We start from the raw sequence: 19,067 nt of genomic DNA on the forward strand, positions 1-19,067 counted from the left end.
TTGCAAACCCTGACAGAAAACCCCAGATCACACGGATACTAGTGGTGGAGGCTCGCTTGAGGCAGCATCGTCAACCTATTTTAACGGTCCGCAAGATTTAGCAGCGGGACGATTTTTGTTCATAGTCGGTGACCAGAATATAATTTGTAGACTGCAAATTGACTGCAAGAAGCCCAAGCATCTATCATATTTTACAAAAAAAAAAATGAATAATTTCAAACCTTTCTTAAGTTTGTTTGAGATCAAGTTACCTCTTTATTATGTGTGGTAATTTGGGAACAGAATTCCAAAATTAAAATCACTTGAAGCTGATTTCCTGATGTTTTAAGTATTGTATGTCCAACAATTTGAACAAATAATAATAATATAACATTTGTAACATAAATAATATAAATCGGGCCGCGGGCCGCCAGTTGGGGAACCCTGGAATAGTAGAAGGCAAGTGATGGAGAGAAGGCCAGCCTCAGTTGGACCGATTGCGTTAGCTACCCACTCTGAGCCCATATGTATTTGTATTGATTCATTTGCAGACGTACAACTTTAAGTCCGTTATATTCTTACTGACAAAAACAGTGTGGATTCGCGATAGCTAGTTCATTCCCGTGATGGATGCGCGAATATCAGGCGGGACCGGCGTTGGTACAATCGCTAACGTTAGATCAAATTTGCCTAACGTTAGATCAAATTTGCAAGGTCCCAGTTCAGGTAATGGGAGAAGGATGACGTCCAAAAAAACGCGTTCAAAAAAAGGGAAAAGAAGAAAGAGACGAAGGAATAAAAAGACAAAGACCAACAAAACCCCACCATATTTACCACCGGAGGTAAGTTGGCTAGCTACTACTGTAGCAGATGTACAGCTACTGCTAGCTGGAGCTTGCTATCAAGTTCATGTTAGTTAGCTAGCTAGCGATATTATCCAATGCTAGACTAGCCAGAGCCTAGCTATTTACAAATTATGACATTATTTTAGCTAGCATTTGGCAGATGCTGTCGTCTGAGCTTTTTCCATGGTAAGAAACTTTTTGTCCATATGTAACGTTGTTATAAGCAGGGAATGGACATTTGTTTGTTTGTTGACAACAACAGCTGGCGTTCGCACGTAACAATGTTGTGACTAGCTGCAAGAGAGCCGCTTGGCAGCTCCATGATGTAGCAAGATAAATTGTTTCCCTGGTGGTGCATAGATGTAAAATACTGTAGTGATAGCTTGCTGTGGTGTGGGTCGTTTTTATTCAGAAGTACATTAGTCAACAGGGGTGTGTGCTTGTCTGTCAAAATACAGTACGGGCACACCTTTTCAAAACATGTCCTTCCCTCTGTTTCTCTCAGGCTGAAGAGGGAAACATTGAATATAAGGTACTGGTATACATTTCTTTCTTTTTGCATGTCGTCTTCCCTTTCACCTGTAGCTAGTAATCAAAAGTCAAAACACATCCATGTATATGAATGCATGCTCTCAAACACGAGGTTCACCTGTTGGACACTTCTTGGTGGTGAAGTGCTGTCCCGTGCTCTACCTTCACTGCAGCTGAAGCTGGTGAACCCCACACAATATCGCTTTGAGCACCTGGCCACCCAGTTAAAATGGCGTCTTCAAGAGGGACGGGGCGAGGCGGTGTATCAGATTGGGGTGGAAGACAATGGCCTGCTTGTCGGACTGTCAGAGGGAGACATGAGAGCCTCGCTGAAGACCCTACGGAGGATGGCAGAGAAGTATGTCACTACCTTGTTTGCAAACATCACCAAAGGCACAATCTGGGATACTTTCTTCAGCTCCATGGTCATTTCAATTATACCCATTGATTCTTGAAGAAACTAGTTTATAAATGTCTAATTTGACAGTTTGTCATTGTTACTGTATTTAACAGTTGCCCCTCAGTTTGGTAGGTATTGGTTATAAATGTGCTATCTCTGCCTCACCAGGGTTGGTGCTGACATCACACTTCTACGAGAAAGAGAGGTGGATTACGACTCGGACAGAAACTGCCGGAAAATCGCAGAGGTTCTTGTCCGAAAAGTTCCAGACGACCAACAGGTGAGATTAAACAGCACCTTGACTTATTTAAGAGACAATTCACCCAAATTACAAATCTCAAAAGTAAGGCTAGCCTATGGACTACAGAGTGAAGTAGAGTAGAAGGGCTGACTGTGTGCTGAGACGTGGTCCAGTTGTAACACTCCTGGCTCCTTGCACATATGCAACTCCCCACTGGAGTCTGTGGTTCAATTCACTTCTCACTGTCTCCTCACCTATCTCCCATTGTTTATTTTCTGTTTGTCAATTAAGCATTCAAATGCAAAAGGAGAGTGACTCTCTTGTTTTGCACTCAATCAATGGTCAATGGTAAGCTGTACATACAATGAAGGATTTCTGCCACGTCAATCTGCTGTAATTTCACTGCAGTGTCTCTTGTGTGTGTATGAGAGCAGTTCTTGGACCTGCGTGTGGCGGTACTGGGAAACGTGGACTCAGGGAAGTCCACACTGTTGGGCGTGCTGACGCAAGGCGAGCTGGACAACGGGCGAGGCCGGGCACGCCTCAACCTCTTCAGGCACCTTCATGAGATCCAAACGGGCAGGACATCAAGCATCAGCTTTGAGATTTTGGGCTTCAATAGCAAAGGGGAGGTGGGTAACAGCGTCTTATAGGTGACAAGATAAAGAAGGAAGGATAAACACGCATGAGTTCCTTTGAGCAAAGACTATTAAAAAACAAAAACAACTTATTCCTCAAAAACTACACTGATATTGCAAAAAAGTGTAATAACACCAAAAACTGTGTAACAGCACACAAATGTTTTGAACACCTTCCATTTTTACGAACCCATAAAAACAGTGTAACAACACACAAGTTAATCGAACTTCCTCTCATGTGGCTTTTGAAGGTGGTGAACTACAGTGACTCCCGTACAGCCGAGGAGATTTGTGAGAGCTCTTCTAAGATGATCACCTTCATTGACCTGGCCGGCCACCACAAGTACCTGAAAACCACCATCTTTGGCCTCACCAGCTACTGCCCAGACTTCGCCATGCTTGTGGTCAGCGCCAACACAGGCATAGGTAAGCCCGATCATATAGCTATAATAACAGTGTAGATTGTGCCGGCCTTTTTAACTTCTACAAGATTTGTTTGGCCCAGCAAGCTATGAAAAGTGATGTGCGTTTGACTACTTACAGTATGTGAGTACTTAGTGTTACAAAGAGGGCGTTAATTGCAAATGAGGTCATTGTTGACTAGATGTTTTTCCATAAATCTTCTCCTGAACCATATGGTCTATTTACTAGAAACTCATGGACAACATGGACACCATTTTTTTCTACTCAAGTATAAATTACCAAAGTTACCAACATTTCTGAAGTCTGGTAACTTTGGTAAATTACTGGGAGTTTTGCAACCCTACCACTGACCCAACCAGATACTATTTTCTCCCCCTTAGCTGGCACCACCCGGGAGCACCTGGGCCTGGCCATGGCACTAAAGGTACCCATCTTTATCGTGGTCAGCAAGGTGGACCTGTGCGCCAAGGGCACGGTGGAGCGCACAGTACGCCAGCTGGAGCATGTCCTCAAGCTGCCTGGCTGTAACAAAGTGCCGATGGTGGTGGCCAGCCCGGATGACGCCGTCACAGCCGCCCAGCAGTTCGCTCAATCCTCCAGGTAGCTGCTGAAAAGGAGAGAAGATCTAGAAGGGAACTAGAATTGAGATTCAGAACCCAATATACACCACATAGGCCTTTGGCCTTTTTTGACGATATATCGTATTGTTTTGATAATATCTCAATATAATCTTTTGCGATAGCTGCACCAAAACTCCAGTATTTTTCCTTTTTTGTTCACCATCTTCTTTTTAAATAGGGAGCCAATTTGTTTTCAGCACTTTTATTTCCATGATTGATCAAAACTTGTTTTCTCATGGCTCTCGCTTGTCCCTCTGCAGCAGACATATGGTGAGCAATATGTTTGGAACATCAAATCGCAATACATATAGAATTGTGAGAATCGCAAAACATATTGTATTGGCACCAAAGTATCATGATAATATCATATTGTGAGGTCCCTGGCAATTCCCAGCCCTAGTTGGGTGTATACACCCATTTAAAAATCAAGGGACTAACTGTCTTAGTGGGCAGAATTTGGCATGGGACATCATAATGACGCAATTTTCCCAAGTGTAAACTAATTTTATGGAAGTCAGATAACCAGGTGAGCAGTTTTTTAGACATCTTTTGAGCAACCATTAAAATATGTCTATCTGGTTGTTATTTGGTTATCTGACCAGATAACGTCCAAAATATGACATCTTTATGACTTGATGTAGCCATGAAAAGCATGTCTTTACCTGGTTGTAATCTGGTTATCTGATGTCTCCTCAACCAGAAAACCAGTTGACATCCAGAGAATGACGTTACGATCACCCAAGCCAATTTCTTTACCCTAAATTACACCATTACGACACCTTTTCTGACGTTATGCTTAGGTTATATACTGGTTGTAAAAGTCACCTCATGCCCACTCTTTATGCCGTAGCATCACACCTATCTTCACCCTGTCCAGCGTGTCTGGAGAGAGTCTGGACCTGCTTAAGGTCTTCTTCAACATCCTGCCTCCTCTCAGCAACAGCAAGGAGCAGGAGGAGCTCATGCAGCAACTCACTGAGTTCCAGGTACTACACCTGCGTATGCACACACGCACCCAGACACATTAACGGATACACAAATGTGCATGTGTCTGCTCAAACGGTCAGAAACAGACTCCATGAGGGTGGTATGAGGGCCCGACGTCCACAGGTGGGGGTTGTGCTTACAGCCCAACACCGTGCAGGACGTTTGGCATTTGCCAGAGAACACCAAGATTGGCAAATTCGCCACTGGCGCCCTGTGCTCTTCACAGATGAAAGCAGGTTCACACTGAGCACATGAGCACATGTGACAGACGTGACAGATTTTGGAGACGCCGTGGAGAACGTTCTGCTGCCTGCAACATCCTCCAGCATGACCGGTTTGGCGGTGGGTCAGTCATGGTGTGGGGTGGCATTTCTTTGTGGGGCCGCACAGCCCTCCATGTGCTCGCCAGAGGTAGCCTGACTGCCATTAGGTACCGAGATGAGATCCTCAGACCCCTTGTGAGACCATATGCTGACACATGCACATTTGTGGCCTGCTGGAGGTCATTTTGCAGGGCTCTGGCAGTGCTCCTCCTTGCACAAAGGCGGAGGTAGCGGTCCTGCTGCTGGGTTGTTGCCCTCCTACGGCCTCCTCCACGTCTCCTGATGTACTGGCCTGTCTCCTGGTAGCGCCTCCATGCTCTGGACACTACGCTGACAGACACAGCAAACCTTCTTGCCACAGCTCGCATTGATGTGCCATCCTGGATGAGCTGCACTACCTGAGCCACTTGTGTGGGTTGTAGACTCCGTCTCATGCTACCACTAGAGTGAAAGCACCGCCAGCATTCAAAAGTGACCAAAACATCAGCCAGGAAGCATAGGAACTGAGAAGTGGTCTGTGGTCACCACCTGCAGAACCACTCCTTTATTGGGGGTGTCTTGCTAATTGCCTATAATTTCCACCTTTTGTCTATTCCATTTGCACAACAGCATGTGAAATTTATTGTCAATCAGTGTTGCTTCCTAAGTGGACAGTTTGATTTCACAGAAGTGTGATTGACTTGGAGTTACATTGTGTTGTTTAAGTGTTCCCTTTATTTTTTTGAGCAGTGTATATTACCCACCTACACACACTCTTTACAAACCCATCCAAACGCATACATGCATACATGCATTCATGCACACGCGTAACAAAACATACACCCACACATACATTGCATACATACGAGATGTGAACGTGTACTTTCACACATTCAGATTCGCACCCTTATTCTGCGTCAACGCTTGCAAAATAGACTTCCTAATTCCTCTGCTTGTGAATATAGGTAGATGAGATCTATACCGTGCCAGATGTGGGGACAGTGGTGGGAGGAACTCTCTACAGGTCAGTTGGCCATAAGTCATATTGATACTCATGAATTAATGATAATGGATTTATTTAGCGCTGTTCTAGGGATTGTTCACCCAAATTACAAAATGACATATTGGTCTCCTTACCCTGTAAGCTGTCTATGGACAATGTCTGACAGCAATCCTGCTTTGGTTTAGTTTCCCTGGCACAGTTTCCAAGTGCTAACGTTTTAGCATTTGTGGTACAAATCCCATTCATGTCATGGTACCGATTATTATCCATTTTCACGCATCATGTTCACATCGATAGGTGACTTTGTTGAGCTTTTTTTAAAGATACTTTTAGAGGATTTGCTCAATTAAGCTTTTAGCTAATCAAAAACCAATAGACATATTATGACATATCATAATATGTTTTTCCTCCCGTTGTCCCGCGGACAGTGGGGTGTGTCGCGAGGGGGAGAGGCTGGTGGTTGGCCCTACGGACGAGGGCCGTTTCCTGAGGCTGAAGGTGGGCAGCATCCATAGGAACCGCTCGGCCTGCAGGGTGCTGAGAGCCGGCCAAGCCGCCACACTGGCCCTCGGCAACTTTGACCGCTCGCTGCTCCGCAAGGTCAGAGGGCTCAGCCACAACACAACCACATGTGCCCAGATGTGAATTTTCATGACTTTTATCTATAAGATACTTGTAGTTTCCCCTCCCATTTTATATGTTCTGCCAATCACATCCCTTAATATGACTGAACATTGCAGGGTCACATTTGGAAACAGGACGACTGCACAAACTGCTCATGGTTATGATACTGTCATCTGTCCTCTGTTTTGTGTGTTACGTGTGAAATCTCAAGTATAGGTAGGAGGTAGCCAACTTTGTTTTTGTTAGTTTCTTTTTGAAGAACTTCCCTCATGGGAAAAAAACATCTCTTCTATAAATAAAGTTATTTTAAAAATTGATAGCTATCAGTGAAAAACACATTTTGGTCCTTGGAACAATCTGATACAATGCCCATGCCCATGCACTCACAACACACATACACACATACACGCACAAACAACTCACAAATCATATGTAGTCAGAATGCAGTGTTACTGTTGTTATAAAATCACTTCCACAATAGTTGTTCCTTTCCCATCTCCCAAAGTACTTATTGGTGCATGTGTGTGTGCGTGTGTGTTGAATAGGGTATGGTGATGGTCAGCCCGAAGATGAACCCCACCATCTGCTGGCAGTTTGAGGCGGCCATCGTCCTTCTCTTCCACGCCAAAACATTCCGTCGGGGCTTCCAAGTGACCGTGCATGTGGGGAACGTAAGACAGACGGCCACCGTGGAGTGCCTGCATGGAAAGGTTAGTTTAGTAATAATAGTTATAAACTGGGTAGTTAGAGTCCTGAATGCTTATTGACTGATTGGCTGACAGCCATGGTATATCAGACCGTATACCACGGGTATGACAAAACATTTATTTTAACTGCTCTAATTACGTTGGTAACCAATATATAATAGCAATAAGGCACCTCAGGGGTTTGTGGTATATGGCCAATATACCACGGTTAAGGGCTGTATCCAGGCACTCTGCGTTGCGTCGTACATAAGAACAGCCCTTAGCCGTGATATACTGGCCATATACCACACCCCCTCGGGCCTTATTGCATAAGTATACACTCCTTTTTCTTTTATACAGCATCCTTCATACATTGTAGTATTTAGACAAGTTTGTACAAGGTCAATATTTTTTTTTATACCAGAAATGAAACCTTGTGCAATGTTCAGATAGAGATTTTATTATATAGAACAAACATGCCACTCTGCCATGTAGAGGAAGAGGAATCAGGTCAGCTCTATCCATGACATTTCTATCCGCAACGTTCCACAACGTCTACCTACTGATTGTGGCCCTGCTGCTTTACGAGTCAACACGAACCGTTTTGTGTGCCCTTCCCTGTTTTCACCACCAGGAGGAGCTGCGCACAGGAGAGAGGGCCGTGGTCGGCTTCCGCTTCATCAAACACCCCGAGTACCTCCGCATGGGCGCCAAGCTGCTCTTCAGGGAGGGCGTGACCAAGGGCATCGGCCACGTCACCAGCCTCCTGCCCGACTCGCATGACCAAAACCAGATCCACGACCAGAACCAGAGGGAGATAGAGAAATAGAGAGGAGGAGAAAGGAGGGAAGGAGAGGAAATGATAAGCTCTCGTGAACATGCCCCCTCCCCCCCCCCTCCCCCTCCGCTCTCTCTGAGTAAGTTTGTGTGAACTGCCGGCACCGGACGTCATCCCAGTAGATTGGTATTGAACCACACACTGGTATTGTAATCACCATTTGTTTGTATCTAAGTGTGTCTGTACTGTACTTTCCTCATCTGCCCTTCGTGCCATGTAGAGATGTAAAGCCCTATTGAAACCCTTGATCCTTCTCAGTGGTGGATTCTGGGGCAACGCTTTGATGAGTGTGGGTTCAGGCAAAGGTCAGCGTCTTTAGTCGAAGCTGGGTTACCTCTTCGAAGGCAGGCTAAACTTTCATCTAATCTGCTGTGGATTGCTTGAAGGAACCATTCCCATCCCTCTCTGGCTCCAAACACCAGATACAATAGATCAAATGCATGCTCTCCCTGTTTTACTTGGACTAGACGATGTGGAACATACTCAGCATACCCATCCTTTGGAGGTTTAAAGGGATAGTTGGCTTTTTAAAAGTTTTAGCTCATTGTCGACTTACCTAAGGCAGGGTTTCCCAAACTCGGTCCTCCCCACCCCTCCACGGGGTGCACGCTAAGGTTTTTGCCCTAGCAATACACAGCTGATTCAATTAAACAACTCATCATCAAGCTTTGATTATTTGAATCAGCTGTGTAGTGTTAGGGCAAAAAACAAAGCGTACACCCGTGGGGGGAGTTTGGGAAACCCTGACCTAAGGTGTTGTCGTTTTTACGTTTGTTAGCTTGTTATTTAGCAATGTGCAGAATGGCTAGCATTTTTGGAGCATGTAGCAATGCTAGTGTAAACAGGTTGTATCAGTTAGCATGTGGAAAGCAGGGAAGTCAACCAGTGATGGTCCTGTCTGCAAAAGGAAGAGCTCTTTTACCATGCTTCTGAATGCAAGTTTCCTTCCATACTTTTTCTAAAATATTGTGGTTTACTCTCTGCACTTCATTCGTCTTGATTAGTATTAAGGAAAAGTAGACTACGTGCTGCCCATTTTGGTGACGCAAATAAGTGGCAACCGTAAATGCTGCCATGCTAATTTTCTAAATGTTAAATTCAACTAAGTCTGTGTAGGGCAGCAATAATGTGTGAGGGTTGAGAATGAGCCGAGTCAAGATGCTTGGCGTAGTCAAGTGAATGTTGCATTGCAAACCCGTTCTGAAAGAAATGTAGGGGCAAGTATTAAGTGATGTGATGTTTTTCATAGTAGAGACGCCGCTTTTGTTACCCTGTTACTTCAACCCATTGAACCCAATGCTGTGTATATGTCATAGCTTCAGGCTTGTCTGTGTACAAGGCAGCTTTGTGCAGCTATATACCCATTTGGAGTCTGCATGCTTAATAGGGACTTGTGAAAATCTAAAAATCAGACTAAATGGACTCCTAAATGACAAATATTTATTGAACTCTAGACTTTATCCCTCACCCTTTACGAGGTTGTGTGCAATTATAACTAAAGCATTGAATGTAATGTACATCCACTTCTAAATACCATTTTGAAGCACAAACATTTTTGTGAGAGTTGTCGATTTTGCACTTTGTATTTTTGGAATAGCTTCTGCATGTTTGTGTGCGCCAGAGGTTACCGAATCTAGTCCGGGAGAGCTTTAAGGTGTGCGGTAGTGAAACATGGGATTCAATTTATCCTGGTGTTGATGCATATTGAGGTCTTAGTGACCACTGATGTATGCCGCTTATTCAAGTGTCAGCTGATCTTTACAGTATCTTATATGTTTACTGTCATAAGAAATATACCAATTTAGTACAGAAAGCATGCAGAGCACTTTTCTTTTAGATTATATATTAAATATAATATTACAGGTATTATTAGCTTCTTTGGTTGAGACACGTGGCAAGTTTGCAGTATGTGTATGAATTGCATCAAGGTTGTGTAAATAATATTAAACATGTTTTATCGTGACACTTTCTTTCCCCATAAAAACATCAAAAGACAAATATTTTTGCATATTTTTATTGACTTTTTAAAAGCTGAACTTATTTGGCTTGATGGTCAACACAGATTGTTCACAGAACACATTTTAATGTGGATTTTGCAGCTTAGCTAAAAGCAAAGTTTTGAAATGTCACTGGTTTAAATTACTCAATTCCATTAATAAAATGTGTTTACACTTTTATAAATGACTTTCATGAATAGGCTAAACATGTATAAATAGTTAAAGGGTCTACATACTATTAATATGACTATTTACATTGAAATTATTAGGCATTTATAAAGGATTATAATGGCTTAATCATGAAAGTTATAACGTGTAACCAAAAAATGCTGGTCATATTCTGTCTGGTGCAGGGCTGACCAACCCTGTTCCTGGAGAGCTACCCTCATTTATGTTTTCGCTCCAACCGCAGTTGTGACTAACCTGATTCAGCTTATCAACCACCTAATTGTTATAAATAGGATGGGCTAGATTATGGTTGGAGCGAAAACATACAGGACGGTACCTCTCCGGAAATAACGTTGAGCAGCCCTTTAAGATATGAAGGATTGGATAAGGAGGTGATGTTGAGCGAGACCCTTGAAGCTTGTGCTATTCAACATTCATTACTAGCACAGCATGCCAGGCTACATACAGTACTTACACACAAAATGTTCTACAAAAACATTGAAAAATAGACATTCATAGGAAAACAAAGTAACTCAGCCACAACATTAGAGCTTCAAATCTAGGTGGAACTACAGTGCCTTTAGAAAGTGATCACACCCCTTGACTTTATCCACATTGTTGTGTTACAGCTTGAATTTAAAATGGATTAAAACAGATTTTGTGTCACTAGCGCACACACACACACAAAACCCCATAATGTCAGTCTATATTTTTATTTATTTTTTACAAATTAAATGAAAAGCTGAAATGTCGTGAGTCAATAAGTATGCAAGCCTAAATAAGTAGATTTTCTTTTGTGTGGCAAAGCAATGAACTTTATGTACTGAATACAAATCGTTAGGTTTGGGGAAAATCCAACACATCACTGAGTACCACTTCATATTTTCAAGCATGGTGGTGGCTGCGTCATGTTATAGGTATGCTTGTCATCGGCAAAGACTAGGAAGTAAAAAATAAACAGAATAGAGCTAAGCACAGGCAAAATCCTAGAGGAAACCCTGGTTGAGTCTGCTTTCCAACAGACGCTGGGAGACAAATTGACCTTTTAACATGACAAAAACCTAAAATACAAGGCCAAATATACACTGGAGTTGGTTACGAAGACAACATCAAATGTTCCTGAGTGGCCTAGTTACAGTTGACAGAAATCGGATTCAAAATCTATGGCAAGAATTGATAATGGCTGTCTACAAATGATCAACCAATTAGACAGAACTTGAAGAATTTTTTAAATAATAATGTGCAAATATTGTACAACCCAGGTGTGCAAAGCTCTTAAGAGACTTACCCAGAAAGACTCAGCTGTAATCGCTGCAAAAGGTGATTATTTCATGTATTGACTCAGTGGTGTGAATACTTATGTTAATTTGATATTTCATTTTCAAAAAAGTTCTCACTGTCATTATGGGGTATTGTGTGTAGATGGGTGAGAAATAAACAAATGTAATCAATTTTGAATTCAGGCTGTAACACAAAATGTGGAATAAGTCAAGGGGTATGAATACTTTCGGAAGGCACTGTATACCCACAGCCAGATCGTTTGTGATAACCTGATAGTAAGATTATGAAAAATGCCATGACATAGAAAAAGCTTTACATTTCCAACTGCCACAGTTACAAACCCTTACAAATTGATTCTGCTCAGAAAATCACACGTCTACAAAAAACACTGTTCAGAAGTCTCCATGACATGTTGCACGGTGTATACATTCCTGCAGTGAAAAGGAAACAGCATGACCATGTGTATATTATCCATACATAGGTTGAAAACCATTTAGCATGATATGGTCATTCACAGACAGGTTCAAAAGACCAAAAGATTGAAGTGTAATGCTTGACTTTGACATCCAAAAGACCAGAAAGCGTGAAATGTAGTGCTGGACTTTTTAAGTTCTTCATTCGCCTTTCTAAAGTAACTTCTTGGTCTTCAACTTCTTCAAGTCGGAGTAGTTTTCAGCGAGTAGGGTGGAACGTGAGCCGATATAATTTAAGCCAAGCTCCTCTGCCGTGGCTTGATCCTCAGATACAGCTAAGAAGAAGAAAATACCATTTTAAAGATCATAAAACTATGGTAAGCAGGGGGCTGAGATTCTCATTTAGATGGTCTCAATTTAGATTCAGCATTATTACATAATTTTCTTAAGTGACAGGATTTCCCCCACTAGTTAAAGAAATCTATTAATCCTTGCCAGATAATGGCAGAAAAGTTTTTGTCAAGGGGGTTACGCAAGGAGCTGGTAGGTCTTTACAAGGCATGCGTGACTTAAGAAATGTTAGGCCTTCACCAGTCTTCTAATCAGAGAAGTAGACCCTCAAGGGTAATTTCTTCCCCAAATAGATTGAAAGTTGCACTTTTATACTTTTCCCCAGGGGAACAACTTCGGTTTTAGAATTGGGGGTGACATAATTATTATTATATATATCTTTTCCCCAATCGGATAAACACTCCAAATAGCCTACAGGACCGCTCAGTTTAAGTTGCGCCCCGAGTTTTCACTGAACATATTCTTTGACCTCTAGCACCGGGGCCAGTATTCACAACATCTCAGAGTAGGACTTTTGATATTTAATTTGCCATAATGGATAACTTTAAGCGCCCAGGCGTTTATTTGCTTAAAACGCAGAGCTCACACTGTTATAAATCAGGTTTCCAGCTCTGTAAGTTGATAAATAAGCTGCTGTCAGTTAATAAGTTCACCGACAGTCCTGTTTGCTAATTAAGACACTTACATTTAGAACACACTGCAAATGTTAGGCTACAAAAGCAGCAAAGTGGATTGTAGTACAGTTAGTTTGAGGTTGGAAGTTGGATATACAGTACCAGTCAAAAGTTTGAACACACCTACTCATTCCAGAGTTTTTCTTTATTTTTACAATTTTCTACATTGTAGAATAACAGTGAAGACGTCAAAACTATGAAATAACACATATGGAATCATGTAGTAACCAAAAAAGTGTTTGAGATTCTTCAAAGTAGCCACCTGGAATGCATTTAAATTAACAGGTGTGCCTTGTTAAGTGAATTTGAGGAATTTATTTTCTTCTTAATGCATTTGAGCCAATCAGCTGTGTTGTGACAAGGGTGTGGTGGTATACAGAAGATATCCCTATTTGGTAAAAGACAAGGCCATATTATGGCAAGAACAGCTCAAATAAGCAAACAGAAAAGACAGTCCATCATTACTTTAAATTTCAAGAACTTTGAAAGTTTCTTCAAGTGCAGTCGCAAAACCCATCAAGCACTATGATGAAACTGACTCTCATGAGGACCGCCACAGGAAAGGAAGACCCAGAGGTACCTCTGCTGCAGAGGATAAGTTCGTTAGAGTTACCAGCCTCCGAAATTGCAGCCCAAATAAATGCTTCACAGAGTTCAAGTAACAGACATCTCAACATCAACTGTTCAGAGGAGACTGTGAATCAGGCCTTCATGGTTGAATTGCTGCAAAGAAACCACTACTAAAGGGCAGCAATAATAAGAAGAGACTTGCTTGGGCCAAGAAACACAAGCAATGGACATTAGACCGGTGGAAAACTGTCCTTTGGTTTGATGAGTCCAAATGTGAGATTTTTTGTTCCAACCGCCGTGTCTTTGTGAGACGCAGAGTAGGTGAACGGATGATCTCCACATGTGTGGTTTCCACCGTGAAGCATGAGGGAGGAAGTGTGATGGTGACACTGTCTGTGATTTATTTAGAATTCAAGGCACACTTAACCAGCATGGCTACCACAGCATTCTGCAGCGATACGCCATCCCATCTGTTTTGCGCTTAGTGGGACTATCATTTGTTTTACAACAGGACAATGACACAACATACCTCCAGGCTGTGTAAAGGCTATTTGACCAAGGAGAGTAATGGAGGGCTGGGAACTCCTTCAAGACCGTTGGAAAAACATTCCAGGTGAAGCTGGTTGAGAGAATGCCAAGACTGTGCAAAGCTACATTCAAGTCAAATGGTGGCTACTTTGAAGAATCTCTAATATAAAATAAACTTTTTTGGTTACTACATGATTCCATATGTGTTATTTCATAGTTTTGATGTCTTCACTATTATTCTACAATGTAGGAAATAGTAAAAATAAAGAAAAACCCTTGAATGAGTAGGTGTGTCCAAACTTTTGACTGGTACTGTATATCTCTTGCTAGCCCCATAGAGCCGAATGTCTGTCGAATATCCAACCTCTATGTAGGCCGTCATTCTAAATAAGAATTTGTTCTTAACTGACTTGCCTAGTTAAATAAAGGTTAAACTAAAAAAACACGGTGGTCAGTTTTTTTCGCTGGCTAACACAGACAGAATTATTGCATTTTGGCAGGTTGGGATCAATCATCCAGCACAAGGGGTTTGAAAAACAATTCTGAACTCTTTGGTAGAGATGCTGTGAAATTCCAGTGGAGCAGTGCGAGAAAATGCGTGCATGCATAACCTACTGGTAATTACCCTGTTTGACCCTACATTTAATAGAGACTGGCATTTATTTAGCGATGCTCGGCCATTAGAAGAGACAGGCGTTTGTTGGAGGCTTTGCGGTTAATGGAAGTTTTACGGTATATGGACAGATCCTAGATCAGCATTCCTCCTTTTAGACGCTTTGTGGAAATGGCCCCTGATCAAAACCAATGGATATGTGTATGTCCACTTTTCATATACTAAACCACTGCTCTGAATACAATATGGAGCTGCAGCCCCCAGACAGACACTACTGCTGAATTCCAAATTGACTGCTCTTCACCCTGCCTATGATTTTTGCCACATTTCTTACACCGATCCCATCATTTCAGATCTACAGGAGTGCCTAGGGCTTAGGAACTAGGGGTGGAGCATATGTGTGGCCAGGCTAGTGTCCCTCCCCTCTCTCCTGCTCACCCCTAGCAGGTTCCTTGGAATGTAGCCCTCTCTGTCTCCACAGCGGGCCCACCACCACTCTCTCTCGTCCTTGTCCTCGCGCCGCAGCACCGTCATGCAGTCGCCTTCCTGGAAGGCCAGCTCGTCGTCCTCCTCGGCCTCGTAGTCCCACAGGGCGTACACCACCCCACGGTTCATGATGCCTATCTTCTCCTGTACACCTGCATCAACACAAAGTCACACCCACCTCGTCAGGAACAAGCTGTTATAATTCTATTTCCGCTAAAACATGTTATGGAAGGCCGAACGTTAGTTAGAGTAGGTGAGGGTAGCTACATTTTGTAAAGAAGCGGCGTCGAGTGCAAAACGGAAAAAGAAAAATAGGCACACAGTGTTTTGAGCAAATAATGGTTTGTGCTTTGTCTCCAGTCAGAGTACACTAGCGGTCTCACCGTAGAGGAACTGGGAGCACTGTGCGTAGCCCTCCTCCATCTCCTCGCACTTGTCTGCCGCTGTCTGCATGTCACTGTAGGTGGTGGCGAACACAGCAGCCCCGGACTCCACCAGGAACTTACACACCTGCACGTTGTTACAGGAGGCCGCGCAGTGCAGTGGAGTCCTGGGAGAGAGACAGACAGACACGGAGAGGTAGAGTGAGGTAGGGACGGAAGAAAGGAAGGGAGGTAGAGAGGAGGGTAGAGGAGAAAGAGATAAGAGAGGGAACAAGGTGGGAGAGCAAGATGATGGGTGAGGGAGAGTGGGGGAGTGAAGGAAGGGAGAAATAAAAAGAGAATAACTCTTTAGTAATAGTGGGCGACTGGATAACATCAGCCACATGAACACATTGGATGTGATGTGCTACTGGTTGCTGGGGGTGGCAACAGCTTTGATAAAGCTACTGTAAAGTCACATTGGCTACAATAAAGTAACAACAACCACTGTAAAGTTACTGTAAAGGGACAACGGCAACTGTAACGTGACAATGGCCACTGTAAAGTGACAATGGCTCACCAGCCATCGCTGTCGGCGGCGTTGGCATTCACGCCAAACTGCACCAGGAACTTAACGATCTCGGTGTGGCCGGCGCAGACGGCGTTGTGCAGGGCTGTGATGCCCTCGTCATTGGGCAGGCTGGGGTCATCCACCTATAAGGCACAAAGTTAATAGGCTTCAAGACATTTCCTAGACAAGGTCAGTTATCCGTCTTTACCCCTTACGGTTGATGTTAGGATTTGGGGAGGGATTAGCTGATCTTAAATCTGTGCCTAAGTGCAACATGGTTGAGGTTAGGATTTGGGGAGGGTTTATCTGATCTTTGATCTGTGCCTAAGTGCAACATGGTTGAGGTTAGGATTTGGGTAGGTTTTAGCAGGTCCTATAACTGCGCTTAAGGGCAACTTCTAAGCTAAGCGTTTTGACGGACGTAGACCAGCGTTTGTAGTTGCTTAAGAGTGCTACTTAAGTAGTACTTGCAGCGGCATTGCAAAGCCTTTGCTTATGGGACGTCTGCTTGGAAGAGTCGTCTGAGGTTATCCAGTCTGTGGTATTGACATTGAAATTAGCAGGGCTAATGATGTAAACCTCACATCACTGAGTTCGAATCCGGCCAACAGCCCTTTGACTCCCCACCCTACTTATCTTCCCAACACTATCTCTTCAATTAAAAGGAGAGGGACTACTCACGTCATAGATGACCCTCTGCACCAGATCATACTCGCCCTCCAGAGATGAGTCCAGCAGCAGGGCCAGGGGGTTGAACTTGACCCGCATGCCGTGGTCGATGCGCTCCGAGTCGACCTTCCGCAGGTTGGTCCTCTTGCCCTGCAGGAGGGGAGTAGGAGGAGAGGAGTGAGGGCTGTAGGTGTTTCACAATTACAATATAATGCAGTGACATCTGTTAGCTATGGTCATCGAAATTGCTAAAAGGTTTTAAAATGAATTCTAATAAATGTAACAGTTGGACAATGGATGAAGATCCTCTAAACTTTGTTGAATTTCTATTATCCATCAGATATTGACTGAATTAAAGCACATAAATCATTTTACTGGCTTGGACAAATAATGAATGCAGTTCAGTTATTCAATTTGTCCAATATACATTGTTATTGTATCAGGTATTTTTGGGGGGATATGTTAAAAAATTATATGATGTGCATCATTTGCATAAATACACTGGGTGTACTTGCAAATATGTAACATTAACATAAAGGGGTGGAACAGGGCTGAAACCACCAAACACTTGCTCAGTCTAGCCTACCTGCACTGTAAAGACTGCTTCATTAATTACGGTTGTCACGCACTCTTGCATAGTTCAACAAGTGTGTCAATAGCAGGATACCCTCGTATAAAAAAATCAACACGCTTGGCTTTAGAATGCACCCATCTAAACATTCTTTCCATTGCTTGCGAGATCGAACATAATCACAAGAATCCAAATGTTCATTTTCGGAAGTTGCTTTCATTTCAGTGCATCTTATTTGCTTTCCTTTTAACTTTATTTTTTACCCCCCAACTGCATTAAATGATTACTTTAATTCCACAAAAAATTAACACCCTTCAAAATAAAGTTATATTTCTTCTCTTTATTGTGATGTAAGTGTTGAGACGGTGTGTTAAATCCCAGACTAAGCTTTAGTGTTCTTATAGAGTCAACAGAAAGCCAATGTATTCCATTGAGCCCATTTCAGCCATTACCAGGGTGTGTTTGACAGGTCATTACAAACATTTCCACGGTCGTAATGTTAACAAGAAAAAACTACAGGCACAAGCAAGAGTATGAAGGAGTTGCAGGAGTAAAATGAAATCAATCAATCCAATGAGATTTAAGTGACAAGTAGGGCTGTGGCGGTCACGAAATGTTGTGAGCCAGTTATTGTCATGCAAAAGTCTGCAGGTCTCACGGTAATTGATAGTTAATTAACAAACAAGTTTAGTATCTCCAGGTCTCCAAGCATACAAGCCGCTGATGCGCGCCTTTGGAACGTCTACATTTTTAAAAGTCTAATAAATCCATTTAATACACACCATCACAATAAATCCATTATTTATTTTAGGTAGGCCTTAAAGATGATATGATTATGAAGAAAATGTATTTCAGAAGAACAGAATGAGTTGGTCTATGTATGTTATCTGGCTATGCGCCATAGGCTGTCATTTAGAAAACAAGATATGCTTATAATTCCCGTGCTATTATTTTACACAGTATTACATGATTTTATAGTAAGAAGAATATAATTTAACTTACAGTGCCTTCGGAAAGTATTCAGACCCCTTGACTTTTTCCACATTCTGTGGAATATCTTTTTTAATTTTTTTTTTTTTTTTTTTTTGCAGAAATGTCTAAAAAAACTGTTTTTGCATTGTCATTATGGAGTACTACGTGTAGATTGAAAAAAAAAAGAGAAATCCATTTTAGAATAAGGCTGTAACTTAACAAAATAAATCAAATAGAAATGATATTCTTCGTATTCCGCGCATATGAAGTGGCTATGTTGAGCGTAGAAGTGAATTTGAAACAGGTCCTATGCACTAGATTTAGAGTTATTTGGTCACTTTAGTTGTGAATGATACAAACCTTAGAATGTCTTAGCAACCAAAACATAGATGGGCTGCATGATAGGCTATTGATGATTTGAAAAGTTGCAAATAATGCTTGCACTCTGTTCCTTGCCTCAGACTGCACATGCTGTTCTGTCATCAAGTGATCATATTTTCACCCACCAGACTATTCTCAATTTAATCTAGTCTTTACTAATACAGTACCAGTCACAAAAGTTTAGACACACATACTCATTCCAGGGCTTTTCTTTATGTTTACTATTTTCTACATTGTAGAATAATAGTGAAGACATCAAAACTATGAAATAACACATATGGAATCATGTAGTAACCAAAAAAGTGTTTGAGATTCTTCAAAGTAGTCACCCTTTGCCTTGATG

At 42.3% G+C, this 19,067-nt stretch overlaps 2 protein-coding genes across 4 annotated transcripts in view; one reads left to right on the top strand and one right to left on the bottom strand.

Moving 5' to 3' along the window:
* On the top strand, nucleotides 1–10,115 carry gtpbp2b (GTP binding protein 2b). The gene is made up of 12 exons (XM_071387788.1): nucleotides 1–821; nucleotides 1,330–1,356; nucleotides 1,529–1,713; nucleotides 1,924–2,035; nucleotides 2,431–2,628; nucleotides 2,886–3,060; nucleotides 3,438–3,657; nucleotides 4,528–4,663; nucleotides 5,932–5,990; nucleotides 6,398–6,569; nucleotides 7,139–7,303; nucleotides 7,914–10,115. The coding sequence occupies exons 1-12, from the start codon at nucleotides 606–608 to the stop codon at nucleotides 8,106–8,108; spliced, it is 1,860 nt and encodes a 619-aa protein (XP_071243889.1). The 5' UTR covers nucleotides 1–605; the 3' UTR covers nucleotides 8,109–10,115.
* LOC139566490 (apoptosis-stimulating of p53 protein 2-like) overlaps nucleotides 10,116–19,067 on the bottom strand; it is a 50,136-nt gene continuing 41,184 nt past the window's right edge. For all 3 annotated transcript variants that reach the window (XM_071387766.1, XM_071387756.1, XM_071387774.1), the window contains exons 14-18: nucleotides 16,813–16,950; nucleotides 16,141–16,274; nucleotides 15,582–15,748; nucleotides 15,151–15,350; nucleotides 10,116–12,311 (exon numbers count right to left, since the gene is read on the bottom strand). In XM_071387766.1, the coding sequence (XP_071243867.1) occupies nucleotides 12,270–12,311; nucleotides 15,151–15,350; nucleotides 15,582–15,748; nucleotides 16,141–16,274; nucleotides 16,813–16,950 (681 nt within the window). In that variant the 3' untranslated portion in view covers nucleotides 10,116–12,269. The remainder of the gene's footprint in view (nucleotides 12,312–15,150; nucleotides 15,351–15,581; nucleotides 15,749–16,140; nucleotides 16,275–16,812; nucleotides 16,951–19,067) is intronic.

This window comes from Salvelinus alpinus, chromosome 2 (genome assembly GCF_045679555.1).
Source record: "Salvelinus alpinus chromosome 2, SLU_Salpinus.1, whole genome shotgun sequence".
NCBI classification, from domain to species: domain Eukaryota; kingdom Metazoa; phylum Chordata; class Actinopteri; order Salmoniformes; family Salmonidae; genus Salvelinus; species Salvelinus alpinus.

What these genes read in the sequence shown, in the direction of transcription:
- gtpbp2b (XM_071387788.1), top strand. Translation starts at nt 606, where the DNA reads ATGGATGCGCGAATATCAGGCGGGACCGGCGTTGGTACAATCGCTAAC. An exon ending in CAGTTCGCTCAATCCTCCAG is followed by an intron (nt 3,658 to 4,527) that starts GTAGCTGCTGAA and finishes TTTATGCCGTAG; the next exon opens with CATCACACCTATCTTCACCC. An exon ending in GTGGGAGGAACTCTCTACAG is followed by an intron (nt 5,991 to 6,397) that starts GTCAGTTGGCCA and finishes TCCCGCGGACAG; the next exon opens with TGGGGTGTGTCGCGAGGGGG.